The sequence below is a fragment of the Cebidichthys violaceus genome, unplaced genomic scaffold (assembly GCF_023349555.1).
Source record: "Cebidichthys violaceus isolate CVI_PGR_0920_01 unplaced genomic scaffold, fCebVio1.0.p SCAF_16, whole genome shotgun sequence".
In the NCBI taxonomy this organism is placed as follows: domain Eukaryota; kingdom Metazoa; phylum Chordata; class Actinopteri; order Perciformes; family Stichaeidae; genus Cebidichthys; species Cebidichthys violaceus.
Window position 1 is genome coordinate 10512012 of NW_027176329.1, and position 17127 is coordinate 10529138.

Below are 17127 nucleotides of genomic sequence, written 5' to 3' on the forward strand. Positions count from 1 at the left end.
TTTTAGCATAATTAATCTGTTTTACATCTGGAAGGACGTCAGACTGTCTGATCAGACTACTACCAGGTTTTTGCTCGCCCACATCTGCAAATGAATACCCCCCAACCAGCTTCCTTCACCCTCTATATCTGTCTTTAAATACATGTCTTCGGATTAGATAATACCTTTCTTGATCCTGCTACTACCCATATGCGCTCCGCCCACCCCTTTGCTCCTTAGGTCTTTCCATTTGGAGGGGGCCATGTTATCTGTAGACCCATCTGTCACAAGGATTTAGATAAATAAATGATGCTGAATGTCATTGTTAGGACTTTAATGCTTAATACTCCACCCTCCTCTGTGCATATTGTTCGCTTAAGGAGTGACATATTTGATATTTCATAAGCTCATAAGTATCAGGTCTCTGTCTCACTTGATTAATCTGCAATACTAATCTGCTGAACTGATATTGAGTAAAGTTATTCTCTTTTGAAGGTTAGATGTTAAGATTAGATGTTAAGATAAAAAAGACTATAGATATTCTATAACCCACTTGCAATTGAAGAAATTACAAATGAAAAGTGATATAATAGCATTTCTTCTCAGAATGAATTTCAGGCTAAGTTTTGACACCAATGCACCAATGTATAAGCAGATGTGTGTGCCCCCCCCCCCACACACACACACACACACACACACACACACATACACACACATAGGGAGGAGGAAATCTGCCAATCCCAGCTAAAAAAACAGACAGATGACTCATTCTTTGCCTTTGCTCAATGCAACATCTGCAACTTAGATACTTTGCAGTCATTAAGCCCCTCCAGCTTTAAGGAAGATGTCCTGATGGTGGACAATCGTACAAAGCCAGACAAGGAATACATGCCTGAAAATGTAATGGATTTCTACGGGTATTTACCTCGTATGGCGTCATATGCAGGAGAAGTTAATAACCTCAGCTTGACTCTGTGGGAGGGGCTCCGTGATGCTGAGGCAGCTAAAGGATTGCTGGAAAGTTTATACATGCAGAGCAGGGACGTTTGGAATATTTTGATTTGATCCCGACGGGGTTCATTAGTGTTGCAGCTTGATCAGTTTTTATGGTTCAACTTTGAATTTAAACTTCCGAATGAAAGTGGTGTGTTTGAGTTTGCTTTGCGACAGATCTCTTTTTGACTCAAGCAGATGTGACCTTCAGGACCGTAAAAAGATTGAATACTAAAATACTTTCCAGATAAAACAGTTATTATAAGAGTTGAGGCCTTTTTTTTCTTCTTCCTCACATACTGGAAAACCTGACTTGAGAAGGTAAGAATTAAAAAAAAGCTGTGTTTGAATAGAAAATATTTGAACTGCTTTCAGTTTACACTCCAGTAAAGTTTGTGACTAAATCTTGATGAATGTGTACAAAACAAACATTTGTGAACATTTGAGATTATTTTGTTGCTCTTCAGATTTATCATAATTCGAAAATGATATAATAAACAGATAAATACAAAATAATACAATTAAGAGACTTCTAATCACTGAATTGTTCTTGTAGCTGTAGTTTTCTTTCACAATGTTGTTCTTATCTGTTAAACCTCACTTGACACTAATATTGTCGTCTATCCCTCTCACTCCTTCTCCGTTCAAACCTCTTAAAAAGATCCGGTGAATTATCACCTGGAGACTCTCTCGCCATGGAGCACTCGCCCTCTATAAACATGTCAGTGGTGGATGGAGACGACGTGGAGGACCAGCGCCCCCTCCTCCCGCCGAGGATGGTTCCTCCAACTCAGACCTGCTCTCTGCAGTGCGGGATACATCGCACAGTCCAAATGTCAGCCGATCACACCGTGTGGCTGGACAGAACCCAGGCCATGGCCACCACACCTTTATACAACGGCCACCTTTATGTCACACCTTCACCTCGCTCCAACAGGAGGGGAGACAAAGGCAAAGAGAAGAAGTGTGAGAAAAGGTCAGGGGGGAGGAGGCAAAATCCAGCACACAAGGAGTGTAATCACCAATGCAAAGCCAAAGACGCAGCAGCTCACAGGCTCCAGGAGAAAGTCACCTCTTTCACTGACGTCCCCGTATCTCCCTGCAGGTCACCCTTTAAGGGCCCCTGCAGGTCCCACATAGAAGTCAAGGATGTTGAGTGCAGAGGGTGCCGCAAGCCAGGCAACATTTCTTTGGAGATGCACGACCGCCAGAGTCTACCGGAGATCATCATCACCAGCAAAGATGACGACTTCCAGCCACACAACGAGACGTTCCAACATCGCCAGGACCTGACTGAGGCCAAAGGCCTTCTGCCAGGAGTCGAATGTCCCGGTCCGAACCCCAATCCCAATTCCCAAACCAGCCCGAAACACAAGGAAGACTCCAAAGATGACTCATTCTGGAAGACCCACAACATTGGCCAGCGGCTGGTCCGCAGGAGGGCTCTCTTTTTGAGGAGGCAGCGGCTGAACGACTGCGCTTTGTCAGTGGGGATATTCGGGATGTTGTTGATGGTGATGGAGACAGAGCTCTCCTGGAGTGTCTACAGCAAGGTCAGAAAGACGGGAAAACCCACACTGAGGCCCAGAGAAATCCTTTGAGAAATGTGAATGTAAAAGTTTTGCAATAATCAAAAAAAGATTTTTCAACAAAAGAAATCAAATTGCATCAGTAGTTATCATCTTTTCTGAAAAGAGTCTGCTAGATAACTATTTTTTCTCAAAGCCTTATTGCCTAAGAAATTGGATTTTGAGTAATAACATATCACACTTTTCACTTCATTTGTCTGAGAAAAACCCTGTTAATTGAATTTTTGTTGTACTTCCTCTATTTTTGGATATTTATATCTGGGCCGCACTGAAAAATATGTTGAGAATTGATCTCCCACCAACTGCAGGAAAATGCACAGTGTGCCTATAAAATGGTCATTACATCATGCACATGGATTATCCAAATGTATGTAAGATTATACGGTTATAGAGGATCACTGATGCCATTTCATAGATTGAGCTTTGTAATGACAAACAGCTATCAGCTTGACTGATGATGTTGTGTGTGTGTGTGTGTTACCCACAGAGCTCCGTCTACTCCCTCGCACTCAAGTCCATCATCAGTTTTTCTACGATCATCCTGCTGGGCCTCATCATAGCGTACCATTGCTGTGAGGTTCAGGTAATTTCTGTTCATAACGATGCTATTTATTTATTTATTTTTATTACGGTCATTTAACAGACGCTTTTATCCAAAGCGACTTACAATTCAGTATCTATCTACACACCGTAGACGCAGCTACGGGAGCAATTCTGGGGTTAAGTGTCTTGCTCAAGGACACATTGACATGAGACTAGTAGAGCAGGAGCCGGGGATCGAACCGCCGACCCTCTGATTGAAAGGCGGCCCTGCTCTCCACTTAGCCACGGTCACCCCTTTTAGGTCTTATTTTCCCCAAGTCCTCCAGGGACATTCTTTCAAACTGAGGCTTTCTCTGAAAATCTGTGGCTGAAGCAGTACATATTTGTAATGGAGGAATCACCTCCTATACCTTCATTTTGGATAGTCATAGTACCATTGAGAGGCACTGATGTTTCTACAACAGTGGTTCTCAACCTTTTAGTCTGGTAGGCTTGTAAAGTTGAGAAAAGTCTACTTATACCTACTCATCACAGGTCATGGTACTGTGAGCAAACAAACAGTGATTTTTCATTGTCACTCTGTTTCATTTGATGGATTTTTAGAAGCGAAAGAGTGCAATATTTCACAAGCAGAAAGCAAACATTGAAGGGAAAGTCAGAGAAAATGAAAATCTGTAAAACAGAAACACATTTTCTTTTTTTTAGGTCCTTTTAAAGAGTACTTGTTCAGACTCATGTTGGGCAGTTTAAAAAGAGCAAAAAAAACAGAATTCTTTGTGACATCACTTTAAGCAATTTATTTGCTTATATTCTAACTTTGTGAAGCTCCCTCTGGAGCCGCAAAAGGCTTAACACAAAGGTTTTTACATATGCAGTCGTACTTCCAAGACCAAAACAGAATATGTTGTGTTAAATTTAATGATCGTGTAACCTCCAGATTTTTCTTGGATCCAGGTTAGATGCTCATTTTCACTAGAATGCACTCTTCCCATCTCTCTAGCTCTACGTTCACGACATTGGTGCAGAGGATTGGCGGATTGCCATGACAACCAATCGTGTGGCTCTGTTAGGCCTGGAACTGGCAACGGCGGCCATTCATCCATATCCAGTGGGTCTGACGGCGTACTTCCAGGAGACTTTCCAGCACTCCACGCATCGCCTGACCCTGTCGGAGACGGAGCTGGAGATTGTCCTGGCTCTGCCCATGTTCCTGAGGCTCTACCTGCTGGGCCGGGCCATGATGCTGCATAGCCGCCTGTTCACTGACACCGCATCTCGCAGCATTGGAGCGCTCAACAAGGTGGGAGGTCGCCCATAGGCTGCCTACAGAATCGGACTTAAACAGCCTTGGATAGTACCATGAAGAGATCAAACACTTTTAAATCAAAGAGGATTTACACTGTCAATTTTGATATAATTTAAAAACTGTGCAGAAACCTGCTAAGGGACATGATTCATGGGATATTAAAGTTTACATTTTGGACAGTGATTTGGGCTGGGCTTCCTCTATGAACATTTCATGCACATCTGTTTATGTCTTATGTCTAGGTGGGCCGAGGGGTCTGTAGAGGTGTGGCAATTGAGGTGTGACTATGAGAGTTTCGCCCCCATGAATCCCAGTGGTTTCAGTGGTCGATTATGTCCCTCACTAGCTCTCCTTTGCTTGTCTGCTTTCTTTTCCAGTTGATAATATGCACCTGGCTAATCTCTTCCCTTATAAATGTATTTAAGAGTGATGAAAATGACCTTTGTCTCCCCCACTGCAATGCCAAACCTACTACCCATGTATCAAGCCAGACTGACAACAAGTTTTCTTTTCCCTCATCTCCTCTGTATTATATAATCACAATGTGACAGGTGCTATCGTAAATAGTCCGGCTAAGTAGGCCCCTACTATCAAAATCATGACGTAAATGTATCCCGTTTGTGATCTTTAGATACACTTCAACACCAGGTTTGTGGGAAAAACACTAATGACCACCTACCCCGGGACTGTGCTGATGATTTTCAGTGTCTCTCTGTGGATAGTGGCAGCGTGGGGTTTACATGTTTGTGAGAGGTAAGTGATGGTATATCTGCCAACTGCTGAATCTGAAGTGGTGTCTAGAGTGCCCAAGGCCTATAAATTTAATATTTCATTATCATCCAAATATTGGCATATTGCACATTGCTTCAATGTTTGAACTGCAGCAACAAATCCAATTTTCACTTTGCTGTAATATATATGCAGTGGCTATATGGCATTGACAAAATCAAATATCACCTAATCTTGATTGTTGTTTAGAATATGAGGTTTCTTTGGGGATGAATATTGACTCATTCCTTGCGGCACTCTATTCAGCTACAGCAATCAGATAAGTTAATTTATGACCAGAAAAAGACAGAATATAAGCTACATGAAAGTATAGTAATATAATATCCTTGTAATTCCTACAGACACCACAACTACAGGGACCTGAGTAGCAACTACATGGAGGCCTTGTGGATGGTCTCTGTCACCTTCTTGTCCATCGGTTACGGAGATGTGGTGCCTCACACCTACTGCGGTCGCAGCATCTGTCTCCTCACTGGGATAATGGTGAGACAGAGAGTTGATAGTTTCCTCTATCACAAAATTCTCACTGTAAATCCTAATAAAAGTGTCTAATTATGTCATAGGGAGCTGGCTGCACAGTCCTGGTGGTGGCGGTGGTTGCCAGGAAGCTGGAGTTGACCAGAGCAGAGAAACATGTTCACAACTTCATGATGGACTCGCACATCTCCAAGACGGTATGTACCAATACCTCCCTCAGTGTGGCTTTATTTTCCATATCAATGTTAATTAAATAAGCACAACAGTGAGAGAGATTCTGCACAGACTATGACTAAGTCTCTTTTTGTTAGCTTAGTGTGTAGTTTTATCCTTGCACACTTCAGATACCACATATAAACTCAGATTATTAAAAAACATAAGGTTGTCTGCACTGTAAAAGTAATTTTGCATTTTCGTTGAGTTCAGACTATATATATGTATATAAGAACAAGAAAAAAGCTGCGAATGGAGTGAAACAGGTTTACATTGCTTTTAGACAAATCAATACAAATTGTTTACAGAATGCTCCAGCAGCATGTACATTTTTAGAAACAGCCTAAAACCAGATCATTTAATTGGAAAACAGAAGAATTATCTCACCTTACAAGCTGATTTATTTATTTTGTTTTACAATGCAGAAAAAAAAACAGGCTTGAAAGTGGAGTATGAGACAAAAGGATTGTAGTGCACTGAGTTTATTATGTTGGGGTTGTTCAGTATTTGCAGTAAATAACTTTCAGGTCATATGCTTAAACATAAAATAACAATCCTGATGATTTTCTTCATCCTTTCTCTAGATAAAAATTGCTGCAGCAAATGTGCTGAGAGAGACTTGGCTTATCTACAAACACACTAAGCTGTCAAGAGAGAGAGACCACAGCAGAGTCCGCATGCATCAACGGAAGCTGCTTCTGGCCATCCACCAGTAAGACACTTAACCCTAATATAAAGCTGTTTTACCTGCCTTTTCACTTTATTTGCTCCATGTGCTATATGCATAATAATATTAACCTGTTAATCATTGAATGCCTGGGCATTTAAAGGAGCAGTGTGTAGTATTTTGTTGCATCTAGGTTGCAGATGGCATCCAACTGAATACCCCTCCGCTCACCCTTCCCTTTCCACGCTTGTCGGGAGCTACAGTAGCCTTCAGGTAACGTTAAAACGCAATAGGCTCTTGGTAGAGCCAGTGTTTGGTTTGTCCGTTCTGGGCTAGTGTAGAAACATGGCGGTCAAACATGGCAGACTCCATGAAGAGGACCCGTTCCCTATGTAGATATGAATGGCTCATTCTAAGGTAATGCATCACAACAATTCTTAGTTTCGAGGCTTACACAGTAATGTTATGAATAACAATATGTATATTATTTTGAAACCCCCTTAATCCTACACACTGTTCTTTTAAACCAATTGACATGAACATCTGTTTTTTGTTATTTATCAAAGCTGTCATAGTTTAGTATGCTGTAGTATTTTTATGCCATAAAAATGTCATATAGTGTGCCATGAAAAGTAATCAAAAAGTAATTGTATAATATGCCATTAAAAAAAATCACAGCATGGAATGTCATAACAATGTCATAAAGACAGTGATTGTACAGTGTGTCGTAAAACGTCATGGTGTAGTATGTCTGCGTTGGTGACGTTGTGTTGTGTTCTGACTTTTGTCAAGGGAAGTTCCCTTAACCGACATTCCCCAAACAGGGAGCAGGGAGTAGGAGCACTGTTTATGTACACTGTGAACCAGAATGCAGCTATAGTTTAGTGTGCAATAAAAATGCCATATAAAAGTCATAGTTTAAGTGATAAAAAAGTGATAAACATGCCATAGCATAGTATGTCATGAAAAGTTCATAGTATTGTACGTCATAAAAATATCATTGAAAACTTCAGTTCAGTATGCAATAAAAAATATAAAAATCATATAAAAATCCGAAATATAGTATGACATGAAAAAGTCACAGCATAGTATTCATTAAAAAAATCATCAAAAATCACAGTTTACTAAGCGATTAAAAGTCATGGTATAGTATGTCAGGAAAAAAAACACAATAAATAATACTGTAAAAGTAATTGTACAGTATGACTTCACAGTTACTGAACAACTAATTAATTATTACATGTCATGAAAAAAGTCATAGTATACAGTAGTTTTAGTTATGCAGTTTATTTTATGTCCTGAGAATTTGAAATATTCTCAATGAATGAAATGAGACCTCTGAGAAAGAAATAACAAATTATTTCTCTTCCAGATGAGTAGTTGAACTCATAAGCAATCAAACACACTGCTGCAGACAGGTTTTTTGTTGCTACAGCCTTTCTGGTGCTGTGTCCCAAATCCATTAAACATACCAATTCTATACAGTATGTGCTCCATCCTACTCCTCATAGTACACTGTCTTAGCATTTAATATACAAAAATGTCAACATAATTTAACATTTTATAGTTTCTATTTTACACTATGATACAAAACATATTAAAATAAAATAAGTGTTAACACTTTGTTGTTTTGTTTTGGAGCTGTTTCACCACCATCCACAATTAATTAATTTTACCCGGCTGGTAGTAGCCCCTCCATATTATTTGTGCAATGCATTGTGGGAGAATAGTGTTAATCAACAGTACACACAAAAATCGACTGAATGTATTTTATTTTTTATTATTTCTCTTCTCATCACATTTTTTATATCATAACAGCAGCAATATCATACTAACCTCCTGTAGCATCTAAAACTAACTAATTGTGTCTGCAGGCTGCGCCGGGTGAAGATAGAGAAGAGAATTCTGGCGGACCAGGGGAACTCACTTGTGGACCTCGGCAAAGTGAGAGAGGCTAGTAAATGCATCATTTTCCATCTCAAACTGGCAAAACCGCAACATAGCATCTAATATTCCCTAATGGCTTTTCTTTTCTCTTCTCTCTATATGGACCTACATAAACCCCTATGGACATCAACCCCAATGTAGATGCAAACCATGATGTATGACGTGCTGTCAGAGGTGCAGGGCTGTAGGGGGGAGCTGGACACTCACATCCACAGCCTGGAGAAGCATGTGGAAGAGTTGAGGGAGGGCTTCAGGAGCCTGATGCCGCTCCTGTCCAGCACCTTGTCTACGCAGAACTCTTCCATCCGCCACCTGCTCAGGGAGAGGGAGGGGAAGACGGAGAGTGCCGGTGCGAGCGTAGACAGGTAGAAAGAGGCCTAGGGAGGTGATGGAGAAGAAATAAAGGCTTCTCAAGTGCTCCTGGAGGAGTTATCTGCCTTTAATATAGCACTGATGTTGGGACATTACTCTTACAGGAGGTGAACAGATACATGTTTATAACAAAATGAAGGCTGTACAGAAGTATGTAAATTGTATACATAAATAGGTAGCACCCAATTCTTTGGTAAAAATACCATGAAACCAAAATGTAGAAGTCAGTCATAATTCCCTTCTTATGAAGGCTTTTTACATATTTGCTAGACTGACAGAAAACAATAAAAAGATTGTGGTAGTAAAATAACAACTTGCCACCAAACTGTGACCAATGACTTGTTTGAGGACAATTTGATTTGCTGTTTTTCTTGCTCTTTTATGTTAGTAAATTGATTATTTTGGGCTGTGAAAATAAAGATAAAACTTGTGATGGCCATTTTTTACTGTTTTGTGGTGTTTTATTGACAAACTGTCACAGTCCTAATCAATACATTAACTCAACCAAAGAACAAACCTGGACAACTCAGGCGAACTGTTATCACTTCCATGTTAGTGAGTAGCTTTACCTGTAAAGCATTGCTTGTCAAAAAAATAAATAAAAAAGTCATAATACAACATGAAGAGAAACGTCATTGTCATAGTATTGCATGTCAGAATAAGTCATATTATAGTATGTTGAAAAATAGCCATAATGTAGTATGTTGAAAAAAGTGATGAAAAAGTGAAAGTATAGTGTGTAGAAAACAGTCATAGTATATAGTGTCAAAAAGTATGTTGAAAAAGAGTCATTAAGTTTGTCAAAAAAAGTGATGAAAAAGTGATGGTATAGAATTTCGGAAAAAGTAATAAAAAAAGACAGTCAAAAGTCATGTCGAAATAAATAAAAAAAAATCATAGTATAGTATGTCGAAATAAATTTGAATAAAGTAATCATATAGCATGTCAAAAAAATCCATTGTATAGTAGGTCAAAATTAACTTTAAAAAGTCACAGTATAATATGTCGAAAAGAATAAGAAATGTCATAGGAAAGCATGTTGAATAAAGTAATTGTATAGTATATCGAAAAAAGACAATAGTAAAGTCATAGTATGTCGAAATAAATTTTAAAAAGTCATAGTATAATATGTTGAAATAAATAAAAAAGTCATAGTATAATATGTCGAAAACTCATAGTGTAGTGTGTCAAAATAAATTAAAAAAAGTCATGATATAGTATGTCGAAATAAATTTAAAAAATCATGGTATAGAATGTCGAAATACATTTTAAAAAGTCAGAAAATAGTATGTCAGAAAAAGCTATAGTATAGCATGTCGAAAGAAGTCATGGTATAGTATTTTGAAATAAAGTAAATTTATAGTATGATATAAAAAGTCATAGTACAGCATGCAAAGAAATGTCTCGAATGTCAAAAAATACATTTAAAAAAGTCATAGTATAGTATGTCGAAAAAAGGTTTATAAAAGTCAAATTCAACTTTCATTCCAGACACATGAGTCCATATAGTAACAAACACAAATACAACAACAACAAAAAAAAATATATAAAATACAATACGTGAGTATAGTATGTCAAATATATATCATAGTATACAGCATGTCGACAAAAATCATTGTTTTTCAAGAAAGGCAAAAGAAAACTCAAAGTATAGTATGTCAAAAAATAAATAAAAAAGGTCATGGCATAGAATGTGGAAATACATTTTAAAAAGAGATAAAATAGTATGTCAGAAAAATCCATATGTTGAAATAAAGTAATGGTATAGTATGATATAAAAAGTCATAGTATAGTATGTCGAAAGAAAGTCATAAATAGTATTATATATATATATATATATAAATTAGTATCATAGTATAGTATTTTTTTTAAGTAATGTCAAAAAAGTGGTAAACGATTCATAGAAGTTTTTAGAAAAAGGTTATAGTATGTCGAAAAAATTTAAATAAAGTCATGCCAAAACAAGTGATTAAAAAAAGACATAATATAGAATGTCGAAAAAGTCATAATATAGTATTTGAATGAAGTCATAATAATGTCATGGTATAGTGTCAAAATAATAGTAAATGGTAAAAATAGTATGTAAAAAATCATAGTACGCTAGGTCAAAAAGTCAAACAAAAGTCTTAGTATACTACATAAATAAATCATAGTATATTATGCCAAAAAAAGTCTCAATAAATTCATTACATAGTTTGTCAAACAAAGGTATTGTATAGTATGTCAAAAAGTAACAAAAAAGTAATTCAACAGCAAATCAAAAAAGTAAAAAACATAGTATGTCGAAAAAAGTTTTTGTATATCATGTAAAAAAAAAATTCAGGGCTATGTCATGAAAAAGCAATAAAAATAAGTTTTAGAATAGTGTGTCGAAAGAAGTCATGAAAAAGTCAGTCTGTTCAAAAAAAGCATACATTGCCAAAATATAGTATTTCAAAGAAGTGATAAATAATTGTATAGTATGTCAAAAACAGTCATAATGTATTTTGTAAATGAAGTCATTAAAGTCATATATGTAAAAATGTATAAATGTTGAAAGTCATAAAAAAAACAGTATAGAATTTGGGAAAAGGTCATGAAGAGTCATAGATGTCAAAAAAAGTGTTCAAAAGATTCAGTGTACTACATTGAAATATTTCTCAAAAAAAGCTGTGGTTTAGTATGTGGAAAGTCATAAAAAACGTTTTAGTACAGTATGTCAATAAAGAGATAAAAGTCAGTTAGTATAGTGTCAAAAGAAGTCATGAAAGTGAGTACATCAAAAAAGTCATATAGAACATCTCTAAAACAATTAAGTTACTGTATAGTATACCATGTCATGAAAAGTAGTCATAGCCATGCAGATTGTCCTTTCCAGAGGATTTTAGATATCCTCCAAAATGAACTGTGACCTCTGAAGACAGAACACACACACACACACACACACACACACACACACACACGTTGAACTCATGAGCAACGCACACACGGCCGCTCTGTTCAGTACTAAAGGGTCTAAACCTTTCTAGTGCAGTGAGCCAAAACCAACATAAAAATTGCATTCTATACAGTATGTACTACATACTTCTTAGTACCACAATATAGATACAACGTATGGCATTTTTCACTGTGATTTAATGGAGAAATACTCAGATTTATTGATAATGCAAATAGCTAATTCACAGCCCAGAGTAATACTTTAACTCAAACAGAATATACACCGGGACATTTTTTGGGCAACCGTTATCACTCCCATGTCAAACAGCCGTACCTAATAATTGTGCACTTCTTTCTGATCAGGTAATAGAAATTACATTAATTGAAGTACCACATGGTGTTATAATATTAAGATGTAAACCAACACAATTATGAAGATAACCTCTAGTGCTTTTTAAAATAAATGATTAAACTACTGCGTTTGTATTCAACGAATCAGACAGTACATAAATCCTTCCATTCAAACAGTAAACCACGCACAGACCATTCCATTAGCCAAAACAATATTTTATTAAGAGAGACAGGGTTGGAGGGTAGAGTTACAGCAACAGCCTATCTGTCAACAGGAACAGAGGAAACCCATCTGCTGTCTAGTTGTTCTTCAGGTATGTTTCAGTTCAGATCAGACCACTGGGTCCACCGCCATCTTGGGAGGCAGAAGTCGCTGATATCAACCAGTCCATCCCTCCTCTCCCCTTCAGCTCCGGGGAGAACAGCTAGTGCTGCTTCCTCCTGAATGAGCACCCTGATAGAGGAGACAAAGAGAGTCAGACAGAAGACAGGCCTTACAGTACAGAAATACTGCATGTGGTGCACACCGCTATAGTGCTACACAGTGCTGATTCAAGAGCCACCCTTCCCCCATCATGTGCCCGATTAGGTCAACTAATCACTTCCCAGTAAGAAATGCAGTAGCTAAAGCAACACATGGCTGGTGGAAGCGTCGACAGCAAAACCGACAATAATTAAATCATGAAGATAAGACAAGCTACACGATGCTAACTAGGCCTCCAACAGTATCGGGGTTGAACTAAACAGTGGCTTTAAAGTAGGTATTTGTTCTCAGTCTTCGAAAGGGGGGAGCCATGAGTCTAGCTCAACCCTTCTGCAAACGGAGGTCGATCTGGCACCGGAATGAGATTGGAAGACCACGGAAAAGGAAGTCCAGTCACTTGGCAGTGCGGCCAATAAACTTCAAAATATGTCACATGAATTTAATTCATGCTCAAATAATCCCTGTTTTTAGGGGTCCGTCTGTCACACTGGGAGAGATAAAAAAATCAATGGTTCAGTAAGATGTATTCTCGGTTTTCGATTTTTGTCCCTGGAGTGAGTTCTGATCATGAGCACAAAGCATTTAAATGCCTCCTATGATGAACATGGTCCTGGTTGGCTGTCATGCACATAGTTGTAGCATCTGAATCAAATATTGGTTGACATTCAATGAAGTGTGAGGCTACTGAACAAGAGAACGTTTTCACAAGGCAACCAGTATACATGAAATAACAGTCAGACCACACACGATTTTCAGTCCTATGCAGAGGACTGGTGAAAATATTTGTTTTCAAACTAAATAACTGCATTCAGGTTTGAAGAAATTATTGAATGCCTTCTAATACACGTTATTGGTTAATGTAGTGCAGATAAATGCGTCTATTGTGGAAAAACAGTAACTGTGCACTGTATTGTAAAAGTAAGTTACAAGGCATCACATTCGTACTGCAGTATTTTAGGTTCTGTTGCTGTTGCAGGACAGTTACCAAAAGCTTGCCTCAATAAATTATAACTGAACAAATTGAAAAACATTCATTTGAGGCTCCTACCGAACGCATGCCGTAGTTCAGCAACTTAAAAATGGTGGGCGTGCATGTATGATGCTGCGCCGCACCATTTAACTTGACTACAACTGAACCCTGCATGTTGTGAGATACCCATGTGATGTGCATGTGGCCGGTGTATACTGACCCTCTGTGAGACGGGCTTTGCCTCCAGTGGGCTGGCACAGGACCGTTGAACAGCCAACACACAGCACCACTGTCTGAGCATGGCTGAACACCGTCGTGATCTTGTAGCATCCTGGAAGGAGGCAAAAAAAAAAGACACCGGTTACAACTCAAGGTAGAAGAATAGACACCAGCTATACCAAATGACTGGGCCTCCAACAGTATCGGGGTTGAACTAAACAGTGGCTTTAAAGTAGGTATTTGTTCTCAGTCTTCGAAAGGGGGGAGCCATGAGTCTAGCTCAACCCTTCTGCAAACAGAGGTCGATCTGGCACCGTAATGAGATTGGAAGACCACGGAAGAGGAAGTCCAGTCACTTGGCAGTGCGGCCAATAAACTTCAAAATATGTCACATGAATTTAATTCATGCACAATCATAACAAATGTCGAAAAATCAGGTGAACTTAGGCCATGATGGAAAATGTTACCCGTCTGTCACGTAAATCAATGGTTCAGTAAGATGTATTCTCTGTTTTCAATCTTTGTCCCTGGTGTGAGTTCTGATCATGAGCACAAAGCATTTAAATGCCTCCTATGATGAACATGGTCCTGGTTGGCTGTCCATCACAAAGTTGTAAGATCTGAATCAAATATTAGTTGGCATTCAATGAAGTGTGAGGCTACTGAACAAGAGAACGTTTTCACAAGGCGACCTGTATACATGAAATAACTGTCAGACCACACACGATTTCCAGTCCTATGCAGAGGACTGGTGAAAATATTTGGCTTCCAACTAACAAACTAGAGTGGCTGTGGATCTGCATGGAGGAAGAAACCCGTACCTGGACATTTCACATCCATGAAATAAGAGTTAGGACTCTGAACAAGACGCTTCTTCTTGTGCCTCCTCTTCTCCTCCTCAGGGGACGGATGCAACAAGTCTTTTGCGAGCTGCAAAGAGAAGAATGAACAAAGGGTTAGTGAACATTAGTAGAAAAACGTAAACCGTTTGATCAGGTTAAACTGTTGTTAAAGAGTGCACGGGCGATTAAAGTAAAACAAATAAACACGGGTCATTAAGATATATCACAATGCTTCAACTATAGAGGTGGCATTGTTTTTATTCGGCGCGTTCAGGCTCATCGGCCGGCCTACATGACTTGGATTAGGTAACGCAGGCTACGCATTTTACGCACATCGCAGGTAATACTATAAATCTGGGGACCACTTTAACATTAGCCTGATCATCGACATATCTACATCAAACGAGATATAACTACGACTGTTGATGTTAAGTCCATGTGGTTATAAGCACGGTCAGATCCTCCGTTGAACTGGCTCCATGTCTGCGGAGTGCGCGCGGCCATCTTGTGTCACAACGCGCTCGCAATGCGCTCTAATGTGCGGAATTATTTGTGTAAAACCGGGACCAAAACTGAACCAAAGCATCTGAAACTGACACCAGTCGATTCGGTATTTTCTTACGTAACAATTGAGCCGTCAGCCGGCTCTCCAGCGCACTATTAGATGTTAGAAATGTCATTTTACAACGGCCTGCGGATACTCACTGGCATGTTGGCGAGGAAATAGCCGCTGCCGAAAAGGAGGCATTACCGGAAGCGACGGGTTGATATCGGTGGATCCTTTGAGCACCAACCGGATGTGACGAATTTCACAGGACGTGGCGGCCATATTGGTGAGGTCCAAACTCCACCCTGCTCCCTCTGTACACCAACGGGCTCCCTCTGCCGAGCAAACATTTATATATTTAGTCTACACACACAACTACTATTTTGACAAAAAATAAGACAAACATGTTTTTCCTATGAAAAGTAAAAATAAAAAAGAATATTGTAATTTTAAGACACAATCACAAAATGTAGCCTATTTTTGCACGTCCAGTTATTGGACAATATGCTCTGTAATAGTTTATGTTTATTCACTTAAATGAACATGAACCGTGTTACCTTCTTAATATTTTAATTCCCTTTAAGGCCCCCCTGAACAAATCAACAACTGGATGTGTCAGAATGTTCTTCAATTAAACAAAGATAAAACAGAAGTAATTGTTTTTGGTACCAAGGACGAATGAGTGAAAGTCAGCGCTCAGCTTCAATCACAGATGTTAAAAACCACAAACCAAGCCAGAAATCTAGGTGTAGTTATGGATTCAGACCTCAACCTGAACAGCCATATCAAGACAATCACAAAATCAGCCTACTATCACCTGAAGAATATATCAAGGATTAGAGGATTTATGTCTCAACAGGATTTGGAAAAAACTTGTCCATGCATTTATCTTCAGTAGACTACTGTAACGGTGTGTTTACAGGTCTCTGTAAAAAGTCAATTAGAAAGCTGCAGCTGATTCAGAATGCTGCAGCTCGAGTCCTCACTAAGACCAAGAAAGTGGATCACATCACTCCAGTTATGAGGTCTTTGCACTGGTTTCCTGTCCAACAAAAAATGTACTTTAAAATCCTGCTGTTGGTTTATAAAGCACTGAATGGTTTAGGGCCAAAATACATCACTGATCTGCTGCTACCTTATGAACCATCTTGACCCCTTAGGTCGTCTGGGACCGGTCTACTTTCTGTTCCCAGAGTCAGAACTAAACATGGAGAAGCAAAGTTCAGTTTTTCTGCTCCACATATCTGGAACAAAGTCCCAGAAAGCTGCAGGTCTGCTGAGACCCTCAGCTCCTTTAAATCAAGATTGAAGACTTTTCTATTTGCTTCTGCCTTTAATTGAACCAGATGCAAGGATATTAATTTCCTGCATTTCTGCATTTTACTACTGTATTTTATTTTTTTACACTGCTTTTTAGTGTTTTAATTACTTTTTTTAATGTTTCAATGAATGTTCTTGATTGTTTTTAAATCTCCTTTTCTTTTGCATTATGTTTTGATGCTTTTAATGGTTTTATGTGAAGCACTTTGAATTACCTTGTTATTGAAATGTGCTATATAAATAAACTTGCCTTGCCCTGCCCTGGTGGCTCTTTACTTTGTCAAAATTGAAAGAGTTCTGGTTCAATGTGTTTCTTTCTCCGGTTCATACTGGCCATGAAACGATCTCTTCATAGCTCAGCTTCATTATAAGAGATGGGGGACAAAATCAATAGCTCTATGGAAAAAACATATTTACAGTTCAACTGAAGGTAATATCAGCAGCCTGGAAACACAAACTAGGAAAGTAATAATGTAATTTGACCTCACACAAATGGCAATAAAATTTGACTTGCATCGAACCCCTAAAGGTATTCTCTTTGACATACAGAAAGTGTTAATGAATGATCTCAAGGGAAAGTCTTGAAATCCAGGAAATAAAAAA

At 38.6% G+C, this 17127-nt stretch overlaps 2 protein-coding genes and 2 non-coding genes across 5 annotated transcripts; 1 reads left to right on the forward strand and 3 right to left on the reverse strand.

Moving 5' to 3' along the window:
* Positions 1-1245: 1245 nt before the first annotated feature.
* LOC137872769 (small conductance calcium-activated potassium channel protein 1-like) lies at positions 1246-8872 on the forward strand. Its single transcript, XM_068711191.1, has 10 exons — positions 1246-1293; positions 1634-2525; positions 3049-3144; positions 4105-4404; positions 5042-5163; positions 5541-5682; positions 5763-5873; positions 6474-6601; positions 8431-8500; positions 8645-8872. The coding sequence occupies exons 2-10, from the start codon at positions 1668-1670 to the stop codon at positions 8870-8872; spliced, it is 2055 nt and encodes a 684-aa protein (XP_068567292.1). The 5' UTR covers positions 1246-1293; positions 1634-1667.
* Positions 8873-12469: 3597 nt separating this feature from the next.
* On the reverse strand, positions 12470-15486 carry rps27.1 (ribosomal protein S27, isoform 1). Of its 2 annotated transcripts, none has more exons than XM_068711193.1 (4): positions 15409-15486; positions 14637-14745; positions 13817-13927; positions 12470-12596 (listed from the first exon to the last, which is right to left on the reverse strand). In XM_068711193.1, the coding sequence occupies exons 1-4, from the start codon at positions 15484-15486 to the stop codon at positions 12568-12570; spliced, it is 327 nt and encodes a 108-aa protein (XP_068567294.1). In that variant the 3' UTR covers positions 12470-12567. The 2 variants fall into 2 exon arrangements, with proteins under 2 accessions (XP_068567294.1, XP_068567293.1); XM_068711192.1 differs by having other exon boundaries at positions 15363-15427.
* Positions 12906-13035, reverse strand: LOC137873323 (small nucleolar RNA SNORA35). Its single transcript, XR_011103173.1, has one exon. It is a non-coding gene; the product is annotated as a small nucleolar RNA SNORA35 (small nucleolar RNA).
* LOC137873321 (small nucleolar RNA SNORA35) lies at positions 14054-14183 on the reverse strand. The gene has a single exon (XR_011103172.1). It is a non-coding gene; the product is annotated as a small nucleolar RNA SNORA35 (small nucleolar RNA).
* Positions 15487-17127: the final 1641 nt, after the last annotated feature.

Excerpts from the sequence above, each read along its gene's own strand:
- LOC137872769 (XM_068711191.1), top strand. The coding sequence starts at position 1,668 with ATGGAGCACTCGCCCTCTATAAACATGTCAGTGGTGGATGGAGACGAC. Across the intron at positions 3,145-4,104 it reads ACCATTGCTGTGAGGTTCAG|CTCTACGTTCACGACATTGG; the intron begins GTAATTTCTGTT and ends CCATCTCTCTAG. Across the intron at positions 4,405-5,041 it reads GCATTGGAGCGCTCAACAAG|ATACACTTCAACACCAGGTT; the intron begins GTGGGAGGTCGC and ends TGTGATCTTTAG.
- rps27.1 (XM_068711193.1), bottom strand. The coding sequence starts at position 15,486 with ATGGCCGCCACGTCCTGTGAAATTCGTCACATCCGGTTGGTGCTCAAA. Across the intron at positions 14,746-15,408 it reads ATATCAACCCGTCGCTTCCG|CTCGCAAAAGACTTGTTGCA; the intron begins GTAATGCCTCCT and ends TTCTCTTTGCAG. Across the intron at positions 12,597-13,816 it reads CAAAGCCCGTCTCACAGAGG|GGTGCTCATTCAGGAGGAAG; the intron begins GTCAGTATACAC and ends CTCCTCTATCAG.